Source organism: Coprinopsis cinerea, assembly GCF_000182895.1.
Source record: "Coprinopsis cinerea okayama7#130 chromosome 10 map unlocalized cont3.10, whole genome shotgun sequence".
NCBI lineage: Eukaryota > Fungi > Basidiomycota > Agaricomycetes > Agaricales > Psathyrellaceae > Coprinopsis > Coprinopsis cinerea.
Window position 1 is genome coordinate 111,643 of NW_003307535.1, and position 20,397 is coordinate 132,039.

At 51.4% G+C, this 20,397-nt stretch overlaps 11 protein-coding genes and 1 non-coding gene across 12 annotated transcripts; 3 read left to right on the forward strand and 9 right to left on the reverse strand.

Moving 5' to 3' along the window:
* Nucleotides 1-91: 91 nt before the first annotated feature.
* On the reverse strand, nt 92-1,503 carry CC1G_01499 (hypothetical protein; the record flags this gene model as incomplete). Its single annotated transcript, XM_001833770.2, has 5 exons — nt 92-153; nt 220-387; nt 444-584; nt 638-793; nt 852-1,503. 5 exons carry the CDS (start codon nt 1,501-1,503, stop codon nt 92-94), a joined length of 1,179 nt encoding a protein of 392 aa, XP_001833822.2.
* Nucleotides 1,504-2,918: 1,415 nt separating this feature from the next.
* CC1G_01500 (hypothetical protein) lies at nt 2,919-3,995 on the reverse strand (the record flags this gene model as incomplete). The annotated part of the gene is made up of 1 exon (XM_001833771.1): nt 2,919-3,995. The coding sequence occupies one exon, from the start codon at nt 3,993-3,995 to the stop codon at nt 2,919-2,921; it is 1,077 nt and encodes a 358-aa protein (XP_001833823.1).
* A 502-nt stretch (nt 3,996-4,497) lies between these two features.
* CC1G_01501 (hypothetical protein) lies at nt 4,498-6,287 on the reverse strand (the record flags this gene model as incomplete). Its single annotated transcript, XM_001833772.1, has 5 exons — nt 4,498-5,070; nt 5,126-5,281; nt 5,355-5,623; nt 5,699-6,163; nt 6,230-6,287. 5 exons carry the CDS (start codon nt 6,285-6,287, stop codon nt 4,498-4,500), a joined length of 1,521 nt encoding a protein of 506 aa, XP_001833824.1.
* A 1,166-nt stretch (nt 6,288-7,453) lies between these two features.
* On the reverse strand, nt 7,454-8,079 carry CC1G_15238 (hypothetical protein; the record flags this gene model as incomplete). Its single annotated transcript, XM_002910284.1, has 2 exons — nt 7,454-7,524; nt 7,563-8,079. 2 exons carry the CDS (start codon nt 8,077-8,079, stop codon nt 7,454-7,456), a joined length of 588 nt encoding a protein of 195 aa, XP_002910330.1.
* Nucleotides 8,080-8,372: 293 nt separating this feature from the next.
* Nucleotides 8,373-9,037, reverse strand: CC1G_15239 (hypothetical protein; the record flags this gene model as incomplete). Its single annotated transcript, XM_002910285.1, has 2 exons — nt 8,373-8,408; nt 8,795-9,037. The coding sequence occupies 2 exons, from the start codon at nt 9,035-9,037 to the stop codon at nt 8,373-8,375; spliced, it is 279 nt and encodes a 92-aa protein (XP_002910331.1).
* A 378-nt stretch (nt 9,038-9,415) lies between these two features.
* Nucleotides 9,416-9,862, reverse strand: CC1G_01502 (hypothetical protein; the record flags this gene model as incomplete). Its single annotated transcript, XM_001833773.2, has 3 exons — nt 9,416-9,447; nt 9,525-9,638; nt 9,721-9,862. The coding sequence occupies 3 exons, from the start codon at nt 9,860-9,862 to the stop codon at nt 9,416-9,418; spliced, it is 288 nt and encodes a 95-aa protein (XP_001833825.2).
* A 368-nt stretch (nt 9,863-10,230) lies between these two features.
* On the reverse strand, nt 10,231-11,692 carry CC1G_01503 (metalloprotease; the record flags this gene model as incomplete). The annotated part of the gene is made up of 6 exons (XM_001833774.2): nt 10,231-10,337; nt 10,399-10,620; nt 10,764-10,840; nt 10,937-11,137; nt 11,283-11,492; nt 11,631-11,692. The coding sequence occupies 6 exons, from the start codon at nt 11,690-11,692 to the stop codon at nt 10,231-10,233; spliced, it is 879 nt and encodes a 292-aa protein (XP_001833826.2).
* A 1,501-nt stretch (nt 11,693-13,193) lies between these two features.
* Nucleotides 13,194-13,266, reverse strand: CC1G_20184. The gene has a single exon. It is a non-coding gene; the product is annotated as a tRNA-Thr (tRNA).
* A 267-nt stretch (nt 13,267-13,533) lies between these two features.
* Nucleotides 13,534-15,116, reverse strand: CC1G_01504 (hypothetical protein; the record flags this gene model as incomplete). The annotated part of the gene is made up of 8 exons (XM_001833775.2): nt 13,534-13,615; nt 13,682-13,886; nt 13,945-14,132; nt 14,191-14,381; nt 14,444-14,483; nt 14,536-14,756; nt 14,831-14,932; nt 14,994-15,116. The coding sequence occupies 8 exons, from the start codon at nt 15,114-15,116 to the stop codon at nt 13,534-13,536; spliced, it is 1,152 nt and encodes a 383-aa protein (XP_001833827.2).
* Nucleotides 15,117-17,280: 2,164 nt separating this feature from the next.
* Nucleotides 17,281-18,025, forward strand: CC1G_01505 (hypothetical protein). The gene is made up of 4 exons (XM_001833776.2): nt 17,281-17,451; nt 17,520-17,661; nt 17,715-17,752; nt 17,802-18,025. The coding sequence occupies exons 1-4, from the start codon at nt 17,343-17,345 to the stop codon at nt 17,846-17,848; spliced, it is 336 nt and encodes a 111-aa protein (XP_001833828.1). The 5' UTR covers nt 17,281-17,342; the 3' UTR covers nt 17,849-18,025.
* Nucleotides 18,026-18,340: 315 nt separating this feature from the next.
* On the forward strand, nt 18,341-18,841 carry CC1G_15240 (hypothetical protein; the record flags this gene model as incomplete). The annotated part of the gene is made up of 3 exons (XM_002910286.1): nt 18,341-18,460; nt 18,553-18,580; nt 18,657-18,841. The coding sequence occupies 3 exons, from the start codon at nt 18,341-18,343 to the stop codon at nt 18,839-18,841; spliced, it is 333 nt and encodes a 110-aa protein (XP_002910332.1).
* A 253-nt stretch (nt 18,842-19,094) lies between these two features.
* Nucleotides 19,095-20,125, forward strand: CC1G_15241 (hypothetical protein; the record flags this gene model as incomplete). Its single annotated transcript, XM_002910287.1, has 4 exons — nt 19,095-19,353; nt 19,708-19,763; nt 19,887-20,002; nt 20,068-20,125. The coding sequence occupies 4 exons, from the start codon at nt 19,095-19,097 to the stop codon at nt 20,123-20,125; spliced, it is 489 nt and encodes a 162-aa protein (XP_002910333.1).
* Nucleotides 20,126-20,397: the final 272 nt, after the last annotated feature.

The window sequence follows — 20,397 nt, forward strand, 5'->3', positions numbered from 1 at the left end:
TAACTAATTATTTAAGAACAACATGACGGTAGGTCGTACAGGTCATACAACGCATTAGCATTATAAACGATTATGATTCAATGTCGAGCGATTACGAAGTGAAGCGGTTGAACCAGCCGGCGATGCTCTTGGCGGAGGTGTTCTTGGCCCAGGCTGCAGAGAAGAGACGTGAGTGATACTCCAGAAAATCGTCAGTTCAAGAAATGGAATGGGACTCACCAGCATTCTCGTCCTCAAGGTCAGCACGAGTGGCGAAGCCGTGCTCGGTACCAGAGAAGACTTGCAAGTGGTGCATGGCGTTGATCTCGGAGAGGATTTCCATCATGCGGTTGCGGGAGCTGGTGGGGAAGGTCATGTCGGTTTCGGCGCAGGAGGCGAAGAGGGGTTCTAGAGAGTACGGGTTAGGCATGAGAAGAACGCAGGAGCATCGTCTCGTGACTTACGGGTGACGTTGTAGAAGTGCCCCTCGGTCAACATGGCGGGTTGGGCAAAAGCGGAAGCCAAGATGTCGGGCGCGGCGGCGGCTTCGAGGGCGTAGGGTGCACCGAAGCAGTAGCCGACGGCGACGAATTTGGTGTTGGAGGCTAGAGGGGGTCGGTAAGTCTTTGACCGAGGCGAAAGATGGTGCACGACTTACGGAAGATGGCTCGAACGGCGGCGTTCCAGGCAGGCACGTATGGGTCAGCACGGTCCTTGGCCCAGTAGACCCAATCCTCAATCTCCTGAGGCGTGGTGAGGTTCTGGTTCTGAGCTGGGTCGCCGAAGAAGTAGTCGAGACCGAGAACATGGTAACCTTTACAAATCCACATTAGACACGACGCATATGGACGCGAATACGGCTTGGAACTCACCCTGATCAGCGTACCAATCCTGGAGGATAAAGTTGTTGGGGAAGAACGCGCTGTACACGTCCGAGTAGAAGAGCAGGACCTTGCGGGGACCGGGCTTCGGGGGACCGGAGGGCCTGACGTAGTAGGTGTGGACGCCGGCAATGGTCACGTTCCAACCCTTGGCGATACCCTCATATTCGGTGCCTTCGAGACAGTCCTTGTCGACAGCAGAAGCCAGGACGGGGTCGTGAGGGTCGTGGGGTTGGTGGTCGTGTCCGTGATGTCCACCACCGGGTCCGCCATGGCCAGGTCCACCATGTCCAGGGCCACCGTGGCCTGGTCCACCATGTCCACCACCGTGTCCACCGCCGCCGCCGTGTTGACGAACCTCGAGAAGCTTGTCAACAGAGAGCGTGGGGATGCTAGGGATCGTCGCCGCAAAGGTCGAGAGGGGAGAGGAGACAGCCAATAAGGCAACAAAGAGCTTCGTAATCGTGAACTTGGCCATCGTAACAAAGAAAACGGGTTGAGAGAGGTATGTGGGAGAGGAACAGGCGACGAGGGGGAGAGGTGGGGAAGGAAGTCCGAGGAAGACCTGAGGATTGTTCGTTGAACTCGAAGGGTATTTAAACGCGCCTGACGCGTCTTGGATTGGTCTTGGATTGGTCCCCATACACCCACAGTTCCTGGGCCTACATCAGCGGCCCATTGGACATGTACGGCAAATTCTGATGATTCTAGAAGGTTGTTGGCAGGCTTCAGCAGTCTTCGCGTACACACATACGATGGTCGGCTGCAGGAAATTACCATTTTTAGTTTAGCGTCTATGGACTGAATTGGGGTGGTTAGGGATGGATCAATCTCTTTGGCAGTTGCGCCACCATCGTACGTACCTGATTGGTGTAGCGGAACGCGCACTAAACTCCGCGCACGTCCAGCAGCCAACTTCGAGCTCAACTCCTCCCTCCAAGGAAACTCCGTGATCCACTGAGCAGCGAAACGGTTAATCCATTTTTCCTAACGACCGTTATGTTCGACCAATTATGCACCTGCTGTCCGACACTGAATACCCAACCGTGCCCCAAGGCACTGTGCACCACAGGGCGCGCACCCTCGGATACTTTCTCGTGGCTTTCAGGAACCAGGACAACCCATTGACATCAATCGCTTGGTGAGGCCCACCACTCCCCGATTTTCCCGCACCGTCGGTGTTTGGTAAACCGAGGCACGGCATACCACGGAAGGGTTTGCGCTTGTTAACAGCAATCCAAAAGCGGAAGCTCGCTAAGCTGTCACTTTAGAGGTTTTGGCGCATTAGTCGATGTCAAAGGTCACTTTTCGATACTCAATGCGCAGAAGCATGGTCATACTGTGATGAGTTCAAACAAGCAGCTAAACGTTCAAGTCATACCAGAATCGTGCAGCAACGTCGCCTAACCGAGCCTTGGTATCTATGTACCCAAAGCGCGGCATGGCCCTCTTGCATAGGTTCGGCAACCCCTTCGAAAGGCACAATCGCAAGGAACACATACTGTGGGGGATAAAGTGAAATAAGCGTGAGCCTGCCCAGGCCAAGGGCGCTCGGCCTTTACTCCCATCCCGCGCCCTGGGCGTCGACTGGCGGCTGGACTTTGCCGAGAGCTAAACCCGACCGCAATTCAGGAACGGATAACAGCGTGCAGGACTACTCCAGGTGCTGCCAGTGCGACTGTCGGCGGATTGAGTGAGAAGGGATTACGCTGAAACCAGTGTAGTAAGTATTTACAGCACGGAAATGCGTGATTGGTGAAGCAGTAGCATGACATACACTAGGAGAGATTGTGTATTGAGTGTAAGTAATATATTGCAGTGGTCTAGCTCGGAATTGCGTTGAGCGCGTTGCGGTCACGGTGGTGGTGGCAGGAGCCAAGAGGCGTATTGGCGCCGAGCTGCTACACTGTAGTGCATGATCTAATCTGATCTAATCTAATCTATTCTAGCCATCTGGCCTACCACAATAGAGGAAAGGTAATCGACTTTCAACCCTGCAGACATTATCGACCAGAGTCCAGCTAAGTGCGGGCCTAACTACTCTTCACAACCCATTCCTTAAACAAAAACCGGATCCCTCCACTTCCCACTGTCCTCATCCCATCCATGATCCACCTTCAGGCCTCTCACCAACCTCTCCAACACATGTACCACCTCTCTCTCCCACTCCACTTCCCGTCCGCACTCCTTCATCAACATATCGCATTTATACATCAGCTCGAAATTCTTCTTCAAATACCCCTTCAACCTTTCGTACTCTTCGTGTACCTCCGGAAGATCTTCGTTCTTCACGCAATAGGAATAGGATTTTCCAAAGAACAGGCGATGAGGAATCTGTTGAGCAGGAAAGTCCATGGATGCGGTGGAGTTCACGACTAGGTGACGATACGCGTCCATCTCTGTGTACTTTGCCCTCGCCTTCTCCTTTGTACCACCGATCCCAGTCCCAATCCCAATCCCAATCGCACCAGCGCCACGCCCACCCTCCCCTCCAATAACCAACAGCCCCTTCGCAGCCACAAGGTTGAAAAACAAATACCCCTCAAGCGCACTTTCCATCACCCTCGACCACCCAAAATGGTGTCCCCAACTCAACCAATAAAGTTGGTGGAGGGGTACGTCGGGGTGGTTGGCCAGCATCAAGAGGGCTTCCATCTGATTCTCGATGATGAGGACTTTGACGGCATCCGCGAGGTCTCCGTGCGAGGTCGCGTACTCTCTTCGTATCTCCTTCTTCTTCACCTTCTTCTTTCCCTCCCCAACGTCCACCTCGACCTCCCATTCATGCCTCCTCTCGATCCAGTACTCCACCCTCTGATTCTTTTCATTAAGGAACTCGGGGTACCTCGCCTTCAATTCGTCCGAGTACAGCAACTTCCCTCCAGTCCCCGCACCCTGTCCGGTACCCTCCCCTTGGAATTCGTCGGAGCTGGGATACTTTCTCCTCTCCGTCTCGCTAAAAGTCCTGATCGTCGCCACAAAAACCCGCACAAAATGGTTAAGCTCATTCGCTTGCTTGGGCCGGTCAGTCACAGCGAAGAACCCCGTCGTGCGCGGTGTGTACCCCGGATGCTCGTGCACGAATTTGACGTTTTGCGCGAGGAGGTTCCAGGGGATGTTGTGTTCTTGGTGCATGTTATCGAAACTAGGATCGAGATTATTTTTAGACTCATAACGACAAATTCAAAAAATGGGCGACGTACCGCGGAGGAGGAAGGACCGTTAGATAAAGAAAAACGGGAATCTGGGTTCTAACGGACTAAGTATATACTTGCGACGGCACCGAAGCATGAGGATACCCGTTTCACCATCATTCGCGACAAGTGACTCGACTCCCCGCAAAGGACCGTATCAAGAAACTCCGAAGTCCGACTTGGGGTATAAACTCATGAACATTAACGAGTCAACTCATCTCGTACATGAAGCGCATTAAGGTATCTCAAAAGTCCAAGAGTTAGAGCAAAGCTGAAGTCCGTAAACGAATGTGGTGAGAAAAAAGAGTGGCGTCGATGAACGCTCGTCAGAACCAACCAAACCCACGAAGGAGTACTCAACTCAACCGCTGAAACCAAGCACATCGACCGAAGCCAACTCACACCTGAGGTCTGAACTCCCCAAACCCCCCACATCTGACCCTCTAGACCAACCAAACAGCCACATCATCCACAAAAGTCCACGCAGGCGCCTTCCCACCTCTAATCCCAAGCACATCCCCGCCCTTCGCTCTAACCCTAACACTAACAAACTTCCAGTCACTAAAGCCCGGTTTCTCACTATACACAACCTCCCCATTCCACACAACCTCAAACCACGCATCCTTCTGATAGGTGGGTCCACTATACGCACTATTCTGCCAGAAGGTAACCTCGTACTCTTTCCCTGCTCTCGTCTCAAGGGGTTTCGCTGGACTGAGCGTTCCAGGAAGCGGGTCGGAGCCTACAGCGCTTCCAAGAAGGCCGACAGTCTCCCCGGAACGAGCGTAAGTGGGGTGGTGGAAGATACTGGCATCCGCATATCCACCAGGTGAGGACGTCCCGACCCAGTGCGCGTACGACTCGGCGAAGCAGAACGGTCCACACGAAACGGCTGCGTACTCTTCGAAGCCGCCGTCAATGACAAAGTTGGTGCGCTTGTACCCACGGGAGAAGGTTACAGCGAGGTCGTCCGTGCCGGGGAAAGTCGCAGTGGATTCGTCTGTGGGGAGGTAGTACTGGGTGGGACTAGTAAGGAAGAGGAAGAGGGGGAGAGGAAGGACGAGGACGTACCAATGCGCATGTATAGGTACTCGGAACACCGTTCACGACCGCCCGCCAGATATTGAAGTACTGGCACGACCCTCCATCGGGGTGAGGCGCATGCTCATTACACTGCTTCGCGCACGCATGGACATCATACTTATCCAACAGCGTGAAACCAAGATACTTCAATTCCCAACGCAAACAGAATCGATCAGCAATCAGGATTTGATTCCCGAGCACTAAAGAATAAACCTACCCCAGGAGCCTCATTAGCCTTCTCCCCCTCGAACACCAACTCGTAGCCATCAGGCACACCGGGGTCTTCAAGCGTCTTCAACGCGTACCCCGAACTATGCTGGATATAAATCAAAGGCGCCGGAGCAGGATAACTCTGCTGCCTCCCCCAATTCGTTTTCTCCTGGGCAGTATGCACGTCTCCATACGCCGTACACTTGAGGTTAGACTTCTCACGCGCCTCAAAGTCCAATCCATAGTTGTTGAACTCGTAGAAGAGGTTGACGAAGACTGTCACGCGAGCGCGAGTGGGAGGAGGATATCGTAAGTGCCTGACTAGTGGACCAAGGAGAACTGGGCACTCACCACACCCCTCAACGCGCGAACAAAAGTCCAAACAAGCCTCGACGTTATACGTAGCATTTGAAACGAGTGTATGCGTCAAATACGCCGTACCCTGGATCGAAGCATCACGATCCGCCCTGCCCGTTCCCGTCCCCTCAAAAACAGTCCAATAATCCTCCACACCCCTCTTTCCAAACGATCTAGGCCGCCTCCCTCCACCTCCGCCAACACCGTGACCTCCATGCCGAGTCCGGGTCCTTCGAGACCCCCGTTTCAAACCGGTAACCTTCCCATCCACAGCAGTTACAACAGTTTCAGGAACAGGTTGGTCAGGCAGCTCGTCAACGTCTGCGCCGGTCTTCTGGTCGACGACTGTGGCGAGGGAAGTGATGCCGCTCGTATCGGTCGAGGCGAGCGCTGGGACACGGCGCTGGAGGTACGGTGTTCCGCCCTCGGCTGGGGGGACGATTCTCTCCACCGCCGCACCTGGAGTAGTTACCAAAACACTGATCAGCGTACGAAGGCACGAAGTAGAATCCAGAAATTCCGCACCCGAGACAGATAGTACGGACAACCCAAGCACAAGCGCTCGTAAAGTCTGTGACAACATTAGGCTGCCAATTAGGATAGGTAAAGAGCGTACTGGTTAGGGTGATTAGGAACCAGAATTAGCACCCCGACTGTGAATTATATACCCATGAGAAAAGTGCCAATGACATGGAAGAGAAGTCACCGAGGAACTGAGGTTTACGACTGATCGTTACCCGTCTCTCCCACCGTCAGAACTTAGAAGCGACTCGAGTGGATGGACGGCGTGCAAGATCATTGATATGTCGAAGAAGACGTATAGGTTGGTTGGTGTCCGGCACCCACGTTGGATGGTTAGGCCTTAACCCTTCGTTGGACGCAGAGTGTATTAGTGAGTCCGGTCGGCCTCTGCCAAGGGGGGAGCCTGAACAATGAGCTTCAGAGTAGTCTCGCGCTGGTAAACCAGTCGCGAGAGCACCAGAAAACCACAGCCTCCCCGCGGTGCAGTTTGAGTGGACAATCGGATACAAATATCCACACAGTCGGCAAACCCTGATAACAATCTCGCATGAGCACGAGTTCTTCGACTGCATATGGGGAAGGTAAAAAAAGAAACAGACGTACTGTGATAGTTGGGATCTAGTCGAGAAGTCTGAACGTCAAGTCTTCTCAACAAATAAGTGTGAAGCTTAAAGTCTTCCCAGCAAATGAGCAGTCTCCGTTGCAGTAGTCGGTCACCAACCAGCGACAAATTTCTCCGCACAGATCCGTCACGTTACAGTGTACACATGTCGCTGTCGCCCACTCGACTGGCGGATTGTGGTCTTTACGTGGTGTCAACAAGGCGGTATATCGAGAACCAGTTTTCATTTCTTTGAAAGGTCGACGCTTTGAGTTCAACAAGGTCGTATGTAGAGTTCAGAGCGTTCGTGTACATGATGATGGTCACGGTGGAAAGAGGAAGAGTCTGCCTGCCAAACTTTTCTGCATTGCCGAAACGCGGATCAATCAATCATTGGTATGAGTGATGATCTTATCTTATCTTTTTAGAGACCCAGGCCTCGTCAGGGCATCGTGATCAATGCCATCTCGAGGACTTCAATCTATCCAGCCGCATACCAGTCTATAAAAATAACAGTCACATATCTAGGGATAGTAATTCTAACTTAACACACGCCCCAACCATCCCATCCCCCCTGTGTCGCCCTATCTCATCTCCTTCCCCTACCGCCTCCCTACCCAAAAACCCTACACCCACACCCCTTGCACCCCTCCACCCCCATCCCACTCCCAACACACACACCCCTGCTTTGCCCAAACTGACTCACCCACCCCACACTCGGCACACACAGCCCACCCGCTTTAGCACACGCGCCCGTGTCGCACTCGTCGCCTATCATCATGCATCGGTGCGCTGGTTGCTGTCGTTGGGGTTGTTGGGGTTGGCTTTGTTGGGTTGATTGCATGCTCTGCCCCAGTTTTGGAGCTTTACGCGCAGCTGGGATGGTCTTCCGGGCAGTTTGGCGGTTTCCTCTAGCTTTCAGATCTTCAAAAGTACCACCTTCGAACGGATCGCGCCGGTATAAACCATCCTCCCCAAGTACATCGCGGGGATACCCGTCTCCTCCACGTCCCTCCCGAGAATACAAATCATCATCATAATAATAACCTCGCGCTTCGAGATCAAGGTCGCGCAACTCGAGACTCCGCCTATACACCTCCCGAACGAGATCATACAGCTCGCCCCGGGACACGACGAACGTCTCGTCATCGCGCAAGTCCCTCTCGACGAGATCGTCGCGAATCCCGTAGACGAGGTATGTTTTCAAAGCCACGACGCCGAGGAAAAGAATAGACAGATGCGGGATTTTCATCTTGGCTGTGGTATGATATTTGAAGTAATCGTACTCTGGAAACACGGCGAAGTCAGCTCTCAAGATAATCTGAGAAGAAAAGAAAGGCAGACTCACAGTATCGCTTCTCTAGCTCAGTAACTTGGTGGCAGTCGAAGGGATGAGTCGAATATGATGCTACTCCCCAAAGAAACTCGCAGTATTTATACCACCAAATCGCTCTGGATCAAGAGAGACGCAACCGCACTCCAGCCTCCAGACGTCCCAACAAGCAACCGCACACACTGCACTAAGCTAGCGCCCAAAGCACAGGATCATCGATCATCGATGAACGAAGCAACGGCGACCTTCTAAAGTAAACAGATCAGAAGTTCATCCCAGAGAATACATCGTGATCATGTGACGAAGGAGGAAAGTCTGAACCTGGGGAGTCCTGCTGTCGGCGCCCAAAAAACTTGAATGAACGGAACGTCCTGAGGCCGTTACGAATCACGTAGCAGAGCTCGAGGAAGGCTAAAAAGAATTCGAGGAGCTAGACTGTAGTCTCTCGACCGACGATCAGACAGAAGATCAGAAAAAGTAGCGCCGACATCGTCGTCCATCTGCAGTGCCGATCTAGGCGTCGATCCACAGATGAAAACAATGAGCACACAATGATAACAAAAAGGATGATACTCTGACGAACGTGTCCGACGATTGGAAGCCCACAATAAAAGACGAGAAATAGTGGGCACACCTCGTCAATGGTGGTGAGACCATCACGTCGTTGCACACCTTCTATCATCGTCTGATTCTTCTTTGTCGATCCACAACGAAACCAGTCTGGGAAAAGAACAAAGGCTGCGTGCTCCCAGTCTCGCTGGCCCAGTACGAAAGAAGAGCACGCCCTGCATCCTGATTTGGCGTAAGATGCACTGGATTCCTCCTCACCACCGAGACTTGTTCGACTCGCTGCAAGCACCAGGATAAGCGGGCCCATGACACTGATAGGGTGATAGAGGATCAACATAGAGAAACAGTGTACGCACGCGCCGACGCCCAAGATCACACCCACAGAGACAAAACCCATCGTGTCAACAAACTATGCTCCACGCTGAAAATGAGTGTTCGTCTCGTGGAGTGTGTGTGCCCTGGCCCACCAAAGAACGCTTCCTTTAGTCCATCCAGGCTTCATACGCCCACCACGAGAGAAAGCTAATGTCATTCCAAGATCCTTCCATCATGCTGACTCCTGAACTGCAAGCCGGTCTCCGCTTGGCTGAGAGAGGTGCTGTCTGTAGGACCGTTTCGATGGGAATATCCAGGCCCATGCTCATGATTCGTTGGTTTCGATACAGTACACGTCGCAGATCCATTTTCATATTGGCTCATCAGCAGAGATATACAGCACTATACAAAAGAGAAAAAAGAAAAAGAAAAACCACAATCAGCACAAAGAACGAAGAGATATCAAAACCCGAACACACCATTGTTCCCTCGAATGAAGGCATCCCCATACCGATTCACAACTTTGCCATTCACACTCTCCTCCGTCTGCTCCATCGCAATATTCATATACCCATCCAAACACGATAAGATGCCTATTCATCCACCCATTCAGTCAGTATTTCACTTCCACCAACCAACCACAACCACAATTCGGACGCGAACGCAAACACGAACCTCGATAATCAACACCAGAAAGCAGGCGCACGACGACGCGTTTGCCGACGACGCCCTTGAGGAAGTCGGTGGGCGAGCCTGTGTGCGTCGTGGGCGCAGGAGGCTGGGGAGGCTGCGGTGCTGGAGATGGGGAATCTGCCATGATTTGGGATGAGCGTCCAAGCCAAAGACGAGAACCATCGCGCTGAGGCTGGGTTTGATGTTTGATGATCAGCGGCTTTGGAAACAAACAATGCCAATGTGGGCATCGAGCCCCTGTTGCCACATGATCGGGCGCTTCTGTGCTCGACGCCCAAGCGAGTGGTTCAAATGCACGCTGCATTGTGTTCAAGCCAAAGAGTACAATCATTGAGAGTTGGTATATAGCGAACTACTAAACCGAAAGTCCACTATCCAATTGAGACAAGCAAGAGAACATATACACCAAACTGGTCCGTCCACGCTGTCCATGTACTATGTAGCGAGAGCTAACTATCCACCTGAGGTAAATAATCCTCCGGTAAGAAGGATCTAGAGCGGGATACTGCGGTACGTTGCCAACTGAAGCCTAAGCCGATCAACCTGACCAGGCGTAAAGTTGTTCATGCACGCATCATCGGTGTAATCCATAAAGTTGTCTATCCCCACCACCAATCAGCCCATCACATCCCAAAATCTCAACGAAGGGCGGGCACTCACGGATAGGATCAACGCCAGTAGAAGCACACGAATCCCTTCCAACGGGGCACCCATACGCAGGGGACGCCTCGGCGGGCGTATCATTGACGAAATCACCGTCCCCACCACACCCTCCTTGGAAGGTATGATACAACCCGACCCAATGCCCGACTTCGTGCGTGACTGTTTGGCCGAGGTTGTATGGCTCGGCTTCGCCGCCTGGGACTGAGGCGTAAAGGATGACTGGAGGACCAATCAAGCACGATTCGGAATTTGAAACGAGGGCGAAGGAGGAGGAGGAGGAGGGAGGGAGGGAGTGGAATGTTGGATTAGGTTATCGTCAGAACGAGTTTCAGGAGGGGAGTAGATTGAGCGAGATCACGCACCGACACCGTCGTCCTGGGGGTTAGCTTCATAATCCACAGGGAACGTCGCATAGCCCAAAAGCCTCGTAGTTGAAAGACTATCATCCAATACCAGTCCCCAAGGTCAGTTAGTACCCATCCCATCCAACGATGCAACCAAACCGTAGTGTCGATATCAATAATCAAGTACCCACCTGACAGTATAAACATTCAGAGCCTCCGGCCCGCCAACCCTCAGCGCCTCCTTCATCTCATTCTGCTCATCCGTATCGGGCCCCGCGTTCCTGAACCACCACCGATTACTCGTACGAGGCACCTCCTTCAAGTTGAAGAACAGCCCACTCGACGCATAGGCCTCGTTCAGAACCGCAATCTGCGCCGCGATCTTCTCGTCTCTACCAATTCAAATATTCAAGTTAACATGGAGTCATCATCCGGAGGCATCAGCAAGAGTCATCATCAGTAGTCATCATCAGCAGCAGCCATTAACACCTCAGCGGGGTGTTGGCTTTGAAATCAAAAGAGACTTGAAAAACGCACGGTATATTCCCCTGCTCCTCCTTCTTACCCTCATGGACAACGTGGAAGTACACGTCAATCGTCTGTGGCGTGTACGGACGGAGCGCCTCGAGCTCCTCAACAGTGCCAGCCGCTACGCCCTCAGGACTGTTCTGCCTAAAGTGCTCTTCAGCTGAGGAGAGCTCTTGGCCGGACTTCTCTGGGGCACCGCAGGCGCGGCGGGGGAGGCGTCTTCTCCGTCACGAACGGTGCGAGTGAGAATGCACGAATGCAGGTGTGTGTGCGTGGGTACGAGTTGGTGGACGTTAGCGACGGATTAAAGAACGTGGTTAGATACCAACGCGATAAAGGGATACTAGTCGGACGTACTGAGCGCCAGCCAGCGTACTCAACGCAGCGAGGACGGTTGTGGTCAAGAGAGCGAAGCGCATCGTTGACTTCCTTTCACTAGGCGAGAGGAGAGAGGAGTAGATGTAGAAGGTAGAATGGATAAATCCACTTGCTGAAGAATCGTTCACAAGTCCTCAATCTGGCTTTTATAGCTAGTATCCATACCTCCACATCTGACATTATACCTCTCCATATCTGACATTATACCTCTCCATCTGACATTCAGGTTATACCTCGCCATCCTTCATGACCTAGCCATCCTTCATACCCCACCATCCATCTTCCATGCCACACGTACTCTCATCCATTCCATATCACCCCTAGTCGACCTTTCGCGAACAATCCCAACCCCATACCATACCATACCGATATCATACCACACCATACCGATATCATACCATACCACGCCGCCGCCCATCCCACCACGCGGGCGCCTTGCACAAAGAAACCCCAGAATAGGTATCAAATGCTAGTAAGTAGCACCAAAGTTTGACATTACATACTAGGAATCCTAAGAATAGCTATTAGACGCTAGTCTTCCAGTGGTATCACGAATACTAATAAGCGCCATTCCAAGTGTCCTACCAGAGCGGGAAGCGATATCCAACTGGTGCGAGTCTATAGGTACTAAAAGTATACGACTTTCTTCAGTTCAGTTCACGCCCGGGAATACCCTCGAATAAGAAGTCCAGAATTTTTCAATGCACGAATACTATATACTGTACCTCGTAGCACGAACGGCATAGCACTTGTACAATGGAGTCTCCAATCCACCACCCACTCGTGCATCGAGCGCCACTCATCGCATCCCCACACCATTCGCACTCTCGATCGTACCAATCTAGAACTCAGAAGCACCTATAGCCCCGAGCTTGAACGGTATACGTATTCGCTATCGCTTCAGTCGAACTTCCGGACGTCGATAAGGATCTACGTGACATATGTCCACCCGAGCGCTGTGACAAGTGGTGAAGTCATCTCATCCCGCAGTGCCTCATCATGATAAAAATACCCTGGGCGCTTATTCCATTTGGGACTTCCCTTTTCCCGTTCAAGGCTAGGAGGATGCGCCGCCAGCTTGTAACAAGCTCGTAATACCTCACCACAAGACCTGCGAGCAAATAAATTGCGAAATGATCATTGTATTGCGTTTTCAACGGTCCAGGAGGAAATTTCATCGCTTGCACTGGCTCAGTACATAAGTATGGAGCGTGAGTCTCGTTGGTTTCAGGGTGGTGAACACGGCAGTAACTATCTAGTAGGCCTAACATTGCCTACGATCGCAATACGAAGAAAGATCCAAGGATTGTGATCACCATGGGATAAAGGAAGTAGGACGACTTGTATTTCTGTACGAACGAAAGGTGAACCGAAATAGCCCAACCGATTCAAAAGAAATAGTCCTTTAGGTGCCAGCTTATCACGATTTGAAAAAGCCATCTGCGTGTCTTGCTAACATGCCGATATCAAAAAATACACCATGAAAAACAAGCAGCATACCTACCTACCTTCGGAACAAAAGTGTAACCAAATGAACCTGAATTCCTTCTAGCCGACTCGAACGACTGACCTCGTCATTACTAGTGACGCGCTCTACCAACTGAGCTAAGAAGGATATAATCTGGGGTCCGTGTCGGACATTGATTCACCGTGACCATATCAATAGCGGACACTGAACGTTTCCCTCGAGGATTTGCGTGGATAATCAGAAGGCCAGCAAGCCTTCGTTTCATTCATTCTGAAGGAAAGCAGAAAGAAAAAATATATTTTCGCAACAGAACGTACTTATGTATACATGGATGAAATGTATGAAGAAGAGAATTTAAGACCGTTCGCGGACAACGAGATCGAGTACGGCGCAAACCCAGACGAAGCCGATTCCTTAGATGCACTGCGAGTACCATTGGTTCGAAACCTGGCAAGCATATGGAGGCTGGCACTGAGTGGGTCCAGTCCATCCTTGACTAAAAGCGTAACACATGATCAGCACCCACCCTAAAGAATACGAAAAAGCAGATGAGTAGACTTACCCTCCGCACTGGCCGAAGCGAGTCTGGAGAGGAGCGCCGGGCTGGGTGACGGGAGGGTTGACGACGGGCGGGTTGGTGACGACAGGAGGGTTAGTGACAACGGGTCCTCCGATACCAGTGGTCGAAATAGCGTTGCAGTTCCTGATCATGGTCGCGGGCTCAGGTCCGTTCTGGATGGGGTTGCATCCAGGGAGAGCGGAGAGGTCTGCAGGGGTTTGTTCAGTGGCCCATCGACGCAGTAAGATACGTGAGTAAACGCCTACATTCTCCTTCAGTTCGCTCGTTGACGGATGGTTGCATAACACATCGGTTCATCTCAGCATCGGATTGGGTCTGGAGGGCTCGGCATTGCTCAGGGACACCGTTGATATCAGTGCACGTATCCATCGCGCGCTGGAGAACACCATCTTCCCATCCGAAGACATAGTCACCGTGATGTCCGTAGCCGGTACTATGTACAACCAATGTCAGTAAGACAACTTAGTACGGAAGAAGGAAATGGTACGTACGGGTCACCTTGACTGAGAACGAATGGCTGGGAGCCGTCGCTTGGCCACATATTGTTGAATGGGCGGGTATCCCAGGCAGTCTCGAAGAGGATCATGGGGATTCTGACAGGGTGGGATGCAGGGCAAGTTCCGCCGAACAAGATGATACCCTGAGCAGGGTTGACACGACCTTGCATGAAGGCGACGTGGCTCTGTAAGAAGGAGCGAAACAATGAGGTGCTTATTGTGGACATGAGTAGCGCAATCGATGTACCTTGTGGTCTGGAGAGTCAAGGTTCTTACCGTCCCAGCATCTGGAGACAATGTGAGCACCCGAGGTTGGTAAAACCGGGTCGAAACACTCACGAAGGGAAGAAAATATTGGCACGAATACCACCATTGCACTTCTTCTTCGGTAGCTCGACAGTATCGTAGTTACCACCACCAGGGGGAGACATGTTCGAAGGGTCCATAAAGCTCTGACTTTCCCAGCATCGGAAAGTCAAGGCGTAGGCCTCGGGGGAGGTGGGGTCGATCCTGGTGTTGCGAGAGCGAAGCATAGGGTCACCGGTGATCATGCGGAAGCCCTAAGAGTATCGGGAAGGGGGGTAGAAAAAACCACATTAAAATCACCGACTACAGCGTGAAGCAGAGCACTGACCTTGGGGAAAGCGGTAACTTTGCTGTTATCAGGGGGCTGGATGTAGTAGACGGTCATACCGCCGTTGGGGCTACCAGTGGCGTGGTTGGCGAATTGAGGAACCTACACCACGTCCGTAAGTCGTGAACTCGTAATCTAAGGTTATCAGCGAATGTATACGCACGCGGATGAAGCTACCGTTCTGGTGCCTGAAGTACATGACGGCAGTCCAGTAGTTCGATCGGTTCTGCTTGAACTTGCAAGTGGTACAAGTCGACATCTTGAAGAGGTCGAGGCTTGGGTCCATGGTCAAGTTGAAGCTGACGAAACGTTAGATGGGAAAGCCGGTCGACAAATCTATGATATAACTTACGCATTCTATAGGAGTACCAAGTCGCCCATCAGAATGAATTCTCGAAAGTGGCAGCGTAAATCCAGTACTCACTCCTCCGATGATCTGGTGAAGATGGGGAGAGACTTGACCAGGAGTGACCAGCCTATGTGACGGGGGAGTCGGTGAGTGAACAGAGGAGCCAAGGGCAAAGGGGCTCACGGGTCAAAGCGCTGCGTCACCAACTGGGAGCAAGCGAAGCGAAGAAGAGCATGCGCATGTTGCGCGAGGACGAGAGTAGCTACCAAGGATTGCCACAGCATGGTTCTACGAGGGGATGGTCGAGACGATCCGCAACGAAAGGAATGGCTGTCATTATGCACTCTTTTTATACTCTGGAGTCAGAAATTCTCGACAGGGTGCACATCTTCTTCCTATCGGAAGCAACCTGGATTATTTCGAAGACCTTCAGTTTCCAATTCGAGCAGGAAAGGTGAAGGCCCTAAGTTCAAAATACTCCATTAAGATGTCTGGGGAAATGTTCGACGCGTAAAAGGGGAACGGAAGGTGATAGAACACGAGAGAAGTGGAGGAGAAGGAGTGAACTGTCGCGTGGGTGGAGGCATTTTTAGAGACGTCTTTCCGAGGTTCAGGAGAAATGTCGAAAACGTGGTGAGGCGTTAGGCGTTGGACGTAAAGAAGCAGATACGAAAGATACAAATCGTTGGAACGTGTCATCCTGGGGTAGTAACTTCGTTTTGGTAGAACGGTTAGAAGGATAGGGCGGTGTAGATCCATGTGGCTGGTCTCCAATGAACGAGTTCCTAGCGTCTGGATGAGTAAGTCCCTTCGCGACGGAAGAAATGAAAGTCCTTACCGGTTAACAAAAGGCACCTTGCATCTGGTGGTGTAGATGGGGGATGGAGGGAAAGAATGGACGCTTTTGTAAACATGGTCAGCAGCAATTTTACCGAGGGAGAGTAGGTATCATTCCTCGCAACCTTACAATCACCCAAGCCGAGCGAGATTATGCATACCGCGAGAATTCAACTAGATGCAGCAGCGGCTGAGATGTTGAGGTCGCGCTCTCGAGCAGAAGTCCCGCGTGAGCGTCACGTTACGCGTGAAGTACAAGCACAAGAAGTTGAACCGGATAAATGGAAAACCCGTTTAAGAACCAGGCGACACAAACTCCAGGAAGGGCAAGAAGTTTGAAGGCGCTAAAGTCATCGATGATCGTGGTTGGCTGAGAAGCGTTCGTCTGAGATAGAGCCAACACCCCAGATGGACGGCGGGAGTTTCGAAGTTTCGATCGTCAGTCAGGCAATTGAATATCCGAACCCAAAGAAGGGCACGAAAGTTTATCAAATCAAGACAATCGTGGAAGGGATAGGCGAGTCACAGGTCAACTCCAGTTTGATGGCTTTGAGCGCTCTTGGCTGCCTCAAAAGCTCCCTTAGAACCTCTGGGTGAGCTTAAGAAGATATTCCAAGGGGTAGGATGCGGCGAATGAAAAGGAAAGAAACGCTCCGTCCAAAAATCTTAATGGCGAAGTTCTGTTTGCGGTGGTTTGGACTGAAGCGCGTTGCCAAACAAAGACGCCACAAACTAAGGCAGGTGGAAAGAGTCAACATGAATTTCCCCATCCTGGGATTATTCTAGTATACGCTTCGTCCCTGCGGCATTCCTTTATGCGGTCTTCTGGTCCGCGCTGATCGACCCACCAGCCTGAAATGTTGTCACTAGCCCAGTTTTACCAAACCTTTACCGACTTAGCCTCGCCAGGTCCTCGATACCCCACTGAGCACTCGAGTTTTGTTACTTTGGGCTACCGTTTAGATAAATCAGCCTGAACTGTGTCTCCGTCCCACCTGGTGTCGAGCATTTCTGGATCTCAGCTACAAACATGTTTCGACGGCACTTGAATACACTGCTCGGCTGTCAACGTTTCGCGTCACCTCGAACCTTCTGCAATGATCGACTGCCGTTCACGTCAGTCGGGCTGCATAGTGAGACAGACTAGAAGGCTTTCTTTCTGTTAGCGTCCTCTCCATCCATCGTCATGAACGATGGTCCTGTGCAATAAAAGTCGCTGGAGAGCGCTCTCTCGACACCCTCACCAACCCTCTCGATCCATTATCAGCAGCTCTTTGCGTTCTTCATCTTCTATTTTCCTAAACAACCTTACTTCACCAAAACGACATGTTCGCTAAGACCCTCTTCGCTCTCACCTCCATCTCTGCCATCTTTGTCTCGGTAGCAGCTATTCCAAGCGGTGCTCCCACCTGCGCCACCGGTCCCATTCAATGTTGTACGTACATATGGCTTATTCTTTCGAACGAGTCGTCGTGCGCTAACTCAGTGACGGCTTTCATCTAGGCGAACGCGTTTATGAATCCCAAACCACCGAAACCTCGCTCCTCACTGACCTCTTGGGCCTCAACCTCGACGGCCTCTTGGGGGGAATCGCGACTGGCTGCAGCCCCCTTAGCGTTGTAGGCATTGGTGGCGGTAACAAGTGGTACGTGCGTCTCTGTAGGAATACATAGCAGCGCTAACAGAACTGTTCTTTAGCGCCCATCGCCCCGTTTGCTGCACCGACAACAAATTCAGTGAGTACCTTCCCGACTGTGAGATTCATCTCTAACAGGTCTTCCCCAGATGGTCTCGTGAATGTCGGCTGTGTCCCCGTTAACGTCAACCTTTGAGATTCTGCACACCACCACTGCCTCTCCCATACCATTTTACCATTATCCCATGCCGTATACGTACACATTCTGAAGCTACTCTCATTTGGTACTATCTGAGACGCCGTCTCGGCTCATACTATGATATTCTGCACACGAGGGAATAAACTTCGCCTATGTAATGAGCTTGATTCTATCAATCCCAACGGCTGGTGAGACAAACACAAGGACAGCAGCACGGGGGACGCTCTAGAGCCGACTCGCAGCTGCTGTGGACTACAGGCGCTGTAGAGCCCACACATGAGATAATCAGGCATGTATCCCGCAATACGACCGACCTTTCATAAGCCAGGGACTCCAAAGGCTGTCCACGACAGTAGCGCTTATAAGTGAAGACATTGCTGGGACAGTGCTTCCTGGTATCCCCTACCGCTCCCTGGGCCGCTTCTGCCAAGATCACATCTTCCTCCAACGCTCGAAAGGGGCGTCGTCGACTCATCGTCTTATTTAATCATGGAAACAGAGACAGGAGTCCACTCCCAACATCCAGTCGGCATACCGTTACCTGTGAAAAAAATTGTCATAGACGTTTTCGGAGCGGATAAAATCGGAAAGTCAAATCTCTGTGAAGGGGTGAGTACTAGTACTGAATCGCGCTTAAATTCACAAGAGTCGATCATATCACTCGTGGACGAGCGAACTAACACATGGGATCTATACACTAGATTGCTTGTGGGCCGCCTTTCGATTATGGTGAGGCACCGGTCAGCGTCTCTCATACCCCAATCCAAGTGTATTCTGAATAAAAGATACTTTATCTGCTTTAAAGATTGGGACTATGATCCCACGATTGACGTTAATCCACATGGATGGCGGAGATATTTGAAGGTTCAAAACCCCCCTACCGAGCCAGGCAACGACGCCGAGACAAGTGTCGAAGCCGAATGGTTATGCTTGGAGCTCAACCCCATAAGTTCCCGCGAGTTGGTGTCAGCCCTCGAACGTATCTCGTGAGTTTCTTCCGCACTTTGTTTAGCCAATGCCAATGGGTTCCCATTCAACTAATACTAAATCCACGGATAGTCTATACGCAAATGACGACTGGAACCGCAACGCTATCATCATCCTATACTCTGTACAGTCGAGGGAATCTTTCGACGCGATCCCATGACTGCACGAACGAATAATTGCAACACTATCCAAATCCAGATCTCTCCGGAACGAGTCTCCTAGTGGCAAAGTCTTTAGGACGAAGACGAAGCAAGATATGGCCCAGCGGCCATCAGTGCCAATCGCTATTATCGGGAACTATATCTCTCGTCGTCGACAAGTCTCTCTGGAAGAGGCCGAAGCTCTAGCCCAAGGCTTAAAATGCAGATTTCTTGGAGAAGTACATGCTATTCGCGATGGACCTTACTCATACGCCGATGGAACTTTAGAATCCATCCTGAATCTCTATAGGGACGCGTTTTTTGGCGACTTCGACAGCGAAACTGGCGAACATCGAAAGGAGAAGGAATTCAAAGGTTCGCACCCAATGCAGTATGTGGAGGGAACATGTGGGTGTGTTCTTAGCTGACCAGCGAGGTCCATCATGCGCCCCCAGGAGATTTTTGGATATTCTTAGAGCAGAAATTCTCCCCTGCTGACTTTTTCCTACCGTTTATGCTCTCCCATGCTTTCAATCCCCCTTCCTAATGACTAATCGAACTTGCTGCACTTTTCAATACGAAGCCATAATTGAACCAACCGGAATCTCCAACTGCAGAACTCAGATGCGGCGAAATGAAAAGGAAAGAAACACTCCGTCCAAAACTCCACAAGGCGAAGTTAGTCTCCGTTGCTGACCTAATCGTCAGGGATGATAGTCGATCTCTAAGGCGAAGTTCTGTCATCTGGACTGAAGGACATAGCCAAACAGAAACGCCACAAACTGGTAAGAGTCGAGATGACGTTCCCAATCCTGGGATTATTCTATACGTTTCGTTCCTGCGGCATTCTTCTTTTGAACGAGTCCTCGTGGGCTAATTTCTCAGCAAATTCAATGGCCTTCAACTAGGCGAACATCTTTATGAATCCCAAACCACCGAAATATCGCTCCTCAACGAGCTTGGGGGGAATCGCGACTGGCTGCAGCCCTCGTAGCGTTGTCGGCGTTGGTGGGGGTAACAGGTGGTAAGTGCATTCTCTGGGGGAATGCATATCGGCGCTAACAGACCACAACTTGAACTATCTTTTAGCGCCCATCGCCCCGTTTGCTGCACCGATAACAAGTTCAGCGAGTGCCTCCCCCTGTGAGACTCACCTCTAACAGGCCTGTTCAGATGGTCTCGTGAATGTCGGCTATGTCCCCGTCAACGTCAACCTTTGACAAGATTCGACCACGACTTCCTCCGCCATCCTATTTCCTCTTCTCATATTCCTACTCCTATTTGGTATTATCTGCGACGGTGTCTCGACACTCGCGTAGAACTCCTGGCCCAATATTACGATATTCTGCACACCTTTCCTCGGCGTGCGACGTCGAGGGAATAAATGCCCCCCTTGTATTGCGCTTGGAGCTGTCAATC